General features: G+C 33.2%; 1 protein-coding gene across 3 annotated transcripts; it reads right to left on the reverse strand.

Moving 5' to 3' along the window:
- Positions 1–721: 721 nt before the first annotated feature.
- Positions 722–5380, reverse strand: BB (RING/U-box superfamily protein). Of its 3 annotated transcripts, none has more exons than XM_079038768.1 (8): positions 5187–5380; positions 4013–4195; positions 3671–3905; positions 3325–3359; positions 2885–2929; positions 2187–2314; positions 1259–1367; positions 722–1069 (listed from the first exon to the last, which is right to left on the reverse strand). In XM_079038768.1, exons 2-8 carry the CDS (start codon positions 4157–4159, stop codon positions 1007–1009), a joined length of 762 nt encoding a protein of 253 aa, XP_078894894.1. In that variant the 5' UTR covers positions 4160–4195; positions 5187–5380; the 3' UTR covers positions 722–1006. The 3 variants fall into 3 exon arrangements, with proteins under 3 accessions (XP_078894894.1, XP_078894879.1, XP_078894886.1); XM_079038753.1 differs by having other exon boundaries at positions 5180–5378; XM_079038760.1 differs by lacking the exon at positions 5187–5380 and adding an exon at positions 4879–5152.
- Positions 5381–8846: the final 3466 nt, after the last annotated feature.

The following is an 8846-nucleotide window of genomic DNA, read 5'->3' on the forward strand; positions in this document are numbered from 1 at the left end:
ATTTATTATTTAACATATACATATGCGATTATTACTACATATATATCTTAAATTTTCAGTAATTATTCACGAAGTGAAACCATTGTATGTTTTTCAGTTTTCTGTATATTTACATGTATCTAATTTTGTTATATATTTCAATCATCTAATGATTTTAACTTATGATTTTGACATATATAATTTCCTTAAAATCATTTCTACATAAATTACCGAATCTGAGTACTCCCGAATACTCACTACTCGGTATTCGGAGGTACCAACAACGAATTCTATAACCATGTTGAGCCTGAACATGCCCTTTAAATACTGATTTGATTTGAATTTCAACCCAAATGTTACGAACAATTACACAACAATTTTCTTTAGACTTTATTTTGTGATTCTTTATAACCAGCTTTAAATATTTCTTACATGTCGGCATTTTAGTTCCAAATCGACCATTTTTGCCAAATTAAAATTTGACACAATTGATGTAATTCATATTATTACAAAAACACTTCACGTTTGTACGTACAACTAAAGTAATATGAAAATACAAAGTATCGTCCAACCAGCAATCTAATTGATGTAATTCATATAAAGTCTTGATTTTAGGGTGCATTTGTTACATTTTGTATTGAATAAAACGGACATTCACATCTTTATTAATATTAATCTCAGTCTCAATCCAATGAAAACATAGTTTATAGTACCAGAGTTTTCAAGTTCAATCACGTCAAAATTCAACAAATATAATAATACTAATTTAATAAACTCACAATTTGACTATTAATCTTAGAAACAATTTAACCTAAAATAATAACATTTAAAAAAAAAAAAAAAAAAAGGATCCCAGTCGTTCATATTCACCTTTTATATAAAGCTAACAACACATCCTATATAAAAACACGTAATTAAGGACAAACTTCAGTTAACTACCTTCTATGTAAGTAAAAAAAATAAACAAAAAAGCAAAAAAAAAAAAAGATGGGAAAATTTGTGGCAATTTGACCATTTCAATGAGTTTTTAGCGGCTTGATGATGATGACGGTTCCTCACCAAGAACTTCCACGTTGCAAATAGGACATGTCTAAGCAAAAAAAAAAAAAAAGAATAAGGCTAAAGCAAGAAATAGCAATTTAATTTAATTTATTTGTGTGTACTATAACATCCTACTTTCATTTCTTACTAGTGACACATGTACTTTCACTTGTTTTTTTCGTATCAAGGCATTATACTTTGAAGATGGAGTAATTTATTTATTTTATTAATTTATTACCTTGTTGATGCTGAGCCATTTGGATCCACATTCGGTATGATAAACATGCTTACATGGCAAATTGATTTGCTTGTCCCCTCTCTTGTATCTCATTTGGCAAATCACACACCTGCTTTTCAACAACATTACTAGCAACTTAGCATTCAAATTTTGCTTTTCTTATTAATGAATCTTGAACAATTTTTTTTTTCCTTATTATAGGTTTGTATTTAGATGACATTCTAACATCATTTATCCAGACAGCATGTATGCTAATGCTTTACTAGATTCCAGATTCTTTTTTAGAGTAAAATTACACGAATGGTCCCTATGGTTTAGGGTAATTTGCGTGTTTGCTCCCTAACTTATTTTTTTAACTCGGAAGGTCCTTACTGTTTGTTTTTGTTATACGCTTGGTCCCTGTCTTACCTAAAAAAACTATTTTGCCCTTGATTTTTTAAAATATTTAAATAAACACACTCCAACCCCAACCCCCCTCACTTTAGCCTACCTATCCTACAATTTTTTCCTATTTAAATAATAGTCTTTTTAGATAAGATAGGGACCAATCACGTAACAAAAACAAACAGTAGGGACCAAGCGCGTAACAAAAACAAACATTAGGGACTTTCCGAGTTAAAAAAATAAGTTAGGGACCAAGCACGCAAATTACCCCAAACCATAGGGACCATTCGTGTAATTTACTCTTTTTTTTAAGAAGATAGGAAGAAGAATTTTTGAACAAGTCTTCTTTAGGAAGGGTAAAATACATCATTTTGTAAAATGAAACATTCTTTTTAGATCTTTGGTAACTAACAAAAAAGTGATAATAACAAGGAATGTCTGGATAAATTTAAAATAATCACAGAAAAAATTGTAAAAAGAATTAAATGAGATATGAAGTTTAATTGGTGGGATAATTTTATAAAAGTTGCAGAATATTACTTACCTCTCTCCGGATTTTTTTCTTAAGAAGAAGCCACCAGACTTATATCTTGTAGTTGGAAGGGAATCAATTAGGTCTTGAGAAAGACCTCGACTTTCTGTCCCAATTGCCTCTCCTAAATCAAGTAATTCCTGCATCATCAGTAAACACTTGTAAATATCATCTTACTTTCATTCTATTCTTATTCTATCACAGCGTTGTATATTTTTAAAAAAGAAAAAAAAAATTATTTGGGTTTAATAAATTTGTTTATTGATATCATTCATTATTATTTCATTTATGAGTTGTAAGTAAGATTGTTTTAGAAATTCAAATTCATATAATTTTCAGATTTATAATTAGCAATAATGTTCATCTTATCAGTTTCTAGCTCAAAATCTTTGATAAACTAATCTTTTGATATGTTGATATAACAATAAAATATATATATATATATATATATATATATATATATATATATATATATATATATATATATATACACACACACACCTAAACTATTCTTATTGATATTAATATGTGATGTAAAAGCTTTCAGTTATTGTTTTTAAAACAATAACTTAAAATTTTAACACTAGTCACCTTCATTTACTTTGCTCTTGTTACCAATATGGGCAATGTCCTTTATTTTTTTACTAAGAATAGCAATAACTTTTGAATAGAAATAACAAATTATCCAAAAAAAACAATCAATAGCAAACCTCATATGTCATGTTGTCTGGATCGATGTCATCCTGCCAAACAACCTGCAATGCACAAAACATCTTAGCAATTTGTTTCTGTATAATTATAGAATACTACTTTCATTTCTTTGTATTACAATATTGTACTTATAATTTTATGTACCCAAATTTAGCTTTCCACTTTCAACTTTTTCATACTAGGACATTTTACTTTGAAAAAACTACTCAATTATAGCAGTGAAAGTTGATTTGTGTTTGGATGAGTCGAAAAGATTGTTCAATGTAAAATGTGTAACAAAAAAAAAAAATGGAAGTAGGTTATGCTACAATAAACAAATTAATGAAAGTATATATTGCTATTTCTTGCATTTCACCCGATAATAATCTTGATTATAGACTCCACAAAAGAATGCATAAAACCCAATGAAGAAAAATAAATAAATAATAAAACTTAATACCTGAGAACTAGAAGCACTGTCATGATTTGGGCTACCTGCAAAATACAGAAAGATAGCTGATCATTCACCAGTGCTGAAATGAAGATTTAAGCTCAGGGATAAATGCAACACACTTTCATTTAGCTGTGCATTATATTATAGCATCCTATTTCATTTCTTTCTATTAATTTACAACATTGTATTTTCAAATTTTCTATATTTGAAAAATCTACTGAATTGTAGCAATGAAAATTGCTTTGCATTTGGATAATAACTGTAAGAGGAAGAAACGATGCTATAATAAACACAAATAAAAGAAAGTACATTGCTATTTCTTGAAGCTGGAAACATAAAAACAGGAACTGACATTCTTCAGGAATAGCTTGCATGCTTGGAACTGAATTCTCAGCTGATTGGACATCTGTGGTAGCAGATTCTGTGACATTCATCATTACAGGATACTCCCATGCACTTCGATTCATATCCATTCTTGGTGCATAATTGTGAACTTCATATGGATCATAATAAGGTACATTTCCAATACCAGGTAATGGTAATCCGTATTTGTATGAACTCATATTCATTGCCCAATATGCATGCTCCTATAAACAAAAGTATCAAGGAAACTCTAGTATCAGTATCACATAGCAGAAAGCCATGTAAAGAATCATACTTCTAAAAGGGTAATGAATTGTAAAAGCAAAACAACCTGATCATGGATAGGACCCGAATGAGGAAAATGTGAAGTTTGATGTGAAATTCCATCAAAGAAGTCCATGAAGCTCTCAGGGACTGTGTATGGGAATCCTGTGTTTATGTAATGGACCTCCATTTGTCGATTTCCATTTCCATCCATTGTGGATGATACTTTTAATTATCTTCACCAAAGAAACTGCATTAAAAGACCTTTTTCAGAATGCAAGTTAACTATAATTTCTGCCATAAAGTCAAAACTCCACAAGAAACAACCAAATATATCAGCACTTGAACATAAACCAACATATACCCCAAATTTGGAAAAGCAGAAATCAAGTTTATGGATGCCACTTCTTTACATAGACTTCTTAAATAATGTAACAGAGACAAAATGCAAAACAAAGTAACTAAGCTGGAGTCATAAAAATTTCATCTCAGATATGAATCGTAAAAGTCAAAACCTTAATTAATTTCGTGTATGGAAACAAATTAACTGAAAAGAAATGCCTCAACCAGCGAAAACCTAATACAAACATCGAGTTCAGTTTTTACATGTAGCAGAAACCAACACAGCTAGGAAATAGTAACGTATTGTTCATCTTCTTTACCTTCCATTAAAGAAAAGACCTAAAAAAAATGTTACATTGCACAATTCAAACTAGTTTCATGCTCAACATAACAATTTATTCAAACAAAACGGCAGTAACTAAAAAAAAATTCAAGTCAACCAACGTGCTAGGGCGAGAAACAAGCACACGCAGTTAGTCTAATTCCAACGAGAAACTGCTATATTCACGCCTTTTTCACCTCAACTCCCTCAAATTACAGCCGAAAACACAGAAATTCGTATAGAAATCAACCAATTCAAACACCGCTTACCAGTTTGATCAAACAAAATCCGCAGTAACACCGAATTTTACAGGCAGAATACCAGAAACAACCGCCGGTAGCCTTATTCATACATCAACATTTCCCCGTTGACACACTCGAAGATAAAATAAAAAGGAAATCAACTCTCAAAACGATCACTATATCATAAACGAAAAAAAAAAAATTCACAAGCGATTGAACAGATACATACAGCAATCACACATTACACATAGTAATATGCATATCTCTACATACGTATACATATACTGAGACTAGAGAGAGGAGAGAGAAATAGAGAGAGATGACGAACATTGTACCGGTGGTTGGTCGGCCGGAGCAGAGGAAACGGACAAAATGAAAAAGTGAAAGGGGAAAAGAAAACTCTTGGTTGATCTTCCACACAGTATATGTATGTGTTTTTGTTTTTCTCTCTCTCTATATATGTATAGATACAGTAAACATATATAGACGGAAACTGTGACTGTCACTCTATCTCATCCGTTCTGTCACAATCTCCTTTCTCAACACTATTTTGGGGTGGGGGTAGTGTGGTGTGTTGGGTTATATGCGAACTTTTGATTCACGCAATCCGCCCCATTATATTGATTATATTTTACCATTCTTTTTTTACTAATTTACAAAAGAGTAAATTACATGAATGGTCTTATGGTTTTGGTTAATTTATACGTTTAGTCCCTAATTTATTTTTTTAACTTGTAAAGTTCATACTGTTTGTTTTTGTTACCTTCTTGATCTCCATCTTACCTAAAAATATTATTATTTAAATAGAGAAAAATGATAGGGTATGTAAGGTAATATGAGGGGTGGGGTTGGGGGTGTGTTTATTTAAATAAATTAAAAAATCAAGGACAAAATAGTCTTTTTAGGTAAGACAGGGACCAAGCGCATAACAAAAACAAACAGTAGGGACCTTCCGAGTTAAAACAATAAGTCAAGGACCAAACACGCAAATTACCCTAAACCATAGGGACCATTCATGTAGTTTACACATTAATTATTCCTTGATGATTTATTTATCCAAATCTAGTTTTATTATGAGCAGGATCGGCCCTAGGGACAGGGCAAACTGGACGATCGCTCTGAGCCTCACCAAATGTAACATGCCAACTTCCAGGTATGAGATTTATTTCCTAAAAGGTAAATTCCCCTTGGAACTCGTTGAGTTGATGGCCTCAACTCGACGTGTTGAAGACTTTTGGGTCGCACATATTTTTGGACCAACTCGACGAGTTGGTGGCTGATTAAGAAACTCTAATTTTTAGGGTGTTTCGCCATATTTAAAGGTCTTATACCCTTTGGGTGGCCTCCTTATCCGTCTCCTCTATCCAGAAAACCCTAGTTCGTGCATCCTCTCCCATATTTGTGTGTGAGAGCTTGAAGAGTGATTTCTTGGTGTTCTTTTGAAGGAGCTTGAAGTTTAAAGTGGCTTGTTTGAAAGGAAGGCTTTAGATCCAGAACCTACCATTTTGTTGCATCCATTTTGAGGTATAAAGTCGAAACATTGCTCATCTATTGCTTAGATCTCTTCCTTGGAGGTTTATTGTCATATTTGGCTCATTTTTTGGAATTTTCATGGGTTGAGTATTTCATGAAGTTGCCACTTTAGATCTGGACATCTTATGGCCTCATTGGACTTAAAGTTGTAAGCTTTATCGAGTTCTAGGCCTCTTTCATGCTTTAGGTCCCTTATTAAGCCTTTCTTGAGTCTTGGAGCCTCCTTGTGTCATGCATGGACTTAAAGTTAGCAACTTTACGTGGGTTTCCAACCCTCGGGTATCCGATCTACATTTTTAAGCATTAGATTCGATAAGAAGGGGTTGAATATGTTAAGACTGGGAAAACTCGATGAGTTGTCGTGACAACTCGGTGAGTTGGCTCAAGTTTTCCCGCTTCTTTGGATACTGTGGGAACTCGACGAGTTGTCCTAATAACTCATCAAGTTGGCTCGGGTTTTCCCCGCTTCTCTGAGTACTGTAGTAACTCGACGAGTTGGTATGTGCACTCGATGAGTTGGGTCAACACGGGCTGTTGACCTTGATTATTGACTTTGAATTTGACGATGGTTGACCAAGTTTGACTTTGAGGGAATTTTGGGTATTTTAGAGTTTTGATAGAAATTATCACATGGTGGTTGTAGGTATTTGAGTCTGGAGCTGAGTTTTGGAGTTGGATTTTACGAGTTCATCACTACTTTGTGAGGTGAGTATTCCTCACTGTACTTGTTGGGTCAAAGGCACCAAGGTCGTCCCCTCAGATTATTATCCTAGTTATCGTATAATTGAGTACTGTAGTAATCGGTTAATTTGAATCATGGTAAATATGATGATGTTATGCTTATTGATCTAAATGATTTGTGCTTGCATGCTGATTGAGTATGTGTTTATGAGCTATGTATATGTCGACATGTGTGTGTGGTTGGGTTGTAGCGGTCCTGCTTTGTGCTGGCATCCCGAATAGACTGAAGGCCCTGCGAGGCGGTCCAGTCAGGTCGAAGGCCCGACGAGCAGTCCAGATAGGTTGTAGGCCTTACGAGGTAGTCCAGTCATGCCGAAGGCTCGGGAGCGATCTAAATAGGCTAAAGGCCCTGCGAGGCGGTCCAGTCAGGTTGAAGGCTCATTTATGCATGATGTTGTCTGTTATGTTTATGTGGTGGTATTTTGGGGAAGACTCACTAAGCTCTGGGCTTACGGTTTTTTTATTATGTTTTAGGTACCTCAGATGATCGCGGAAAGGCGAAGGTTTGATCGTGTACCTCCTCATATTTTGTGTTATGATTTTTGGTAAAACTCTGATGTGAAATTTATTTTGAAAACAATATGTAATAAATGATGGTTTTGGATTTATTTAAAAGTTTATAAATTTTCAAAATTTTATGGATATTACACCAAATCTCGGGGCCCCTAATTACAGTGTGTGTGTGTGTATATGTGTGTGTGTGTATATATATATATATATATATATATATATATATATATTAGAATTATAAAATGTGTATTTAAATATCAAATGCATTTGTAGTTGGGTTGGTTAAAGCGGCGTAGGCTTTTTCCTATTAGGAGAAACTCGTGTTCGAGACTTGTGACGTTTTTTTACAAAGGATTTTTTTTATATTTTACTTTTTTTGTGTGTATCTTACTCATCCCAATACACATTCACCATCGTTTCCACTTTCCACTTCCCAATACACCTTTGTCATCGTTTCCACTTTCCTATTATGTCTCTTACCACCACCAATGGTAATCGGTAACACTAACCCTAAACGACTTCTGATTTTATATGGTAATTGGTATCACTAACCCTAAACGACTTCTTAATTTCTTTCTTTGTAGCTTTGTACCTCTGTTTGACTTATTCTCGCTATTCATGTCTCGATCTGATATGACATAAAATTTAAACAAAATCGAAATTCCCAACAAGAATCGTCTATCTGTAACTATTTTTCTCGTTATTCTCTAATGTTTCATGCTTGGTTGATTAAATTCCAGTTTTCAAGTTTATAAACACATTACCACAATCTGAATACTTTACTGTATGTTTGTTGTCGTGTCTATTAAAAAGGTTTGGAGATGTTTAATTTTATTAAGACCAGCTACAATTTTCCTAATTTCCCATGTTGCCTTTATTTGGGTTTTAGTCTTGGTGTTGATTTTTTTTGTCACTGAATCATTGCTTAAATCATATTCATGTTACAATACAAAGCAGCTGGTTCTAGAAGTTTGACATGATGGAAAAGTATTTAGTAAAAACCGAATCTTTTATTGTGGGTTCCCAATTGAATAAGAGGCGAATGCTCTACGAAAATGTGATGTTGGTGAAGTGGCATAAGTGTTTCCAGATAAAGTCTGATTTGCAAAAAATTGACATTTTGCTCTTGAAGTGGTCATGAGTATTACGTGTTGATGTTTGAGTTTTTGTAGAGTTATGTTGTGGTGGAATTTGGTGTTAGCAATAAGCTA

Source organism: Lactuca serriola, chromosome 1 (genome assembly GCF_051521515.1).
Source record: "Lactuca serriola cultivar US96UC23 chromosome 1, Lser_US96UC23_V15, whole genome shotgun sequence".
NCBI classification, from domain to species: Eukaryota; Viridiplantae; Streptophyta; class Magnoliopsida; order Asterales; family Asteraceae; genus Lactuca; species Lactuca serriola.

What these genes read in the sequence shown, in the direction of transcription:
- BB (XM_079038768.1), bottom strand. Translation starts at nt 4,159, where the DNA reads ATGGATGGAAATGGAAATCGACAAATGGAGGTCCATTACATAAACACA. An exon ending in GCAAGCTATTCCTGAAGAAT is followed by an intron (nt 3,360 to 3,670) that starts GTCAGTTCCTGT and finishes TGTATTTTGCAG; the next exon opens with GTAGCCCAAATCATGACAGT. An exon ending in CAGACAACATGACATATGAG is followed by an intron (nt 2,315 to 2,884) that starts GTTTGCTATTGA and finishes CTGATGATGCAG; the next exon opens with GAATTACTTGATTTAGGAGA.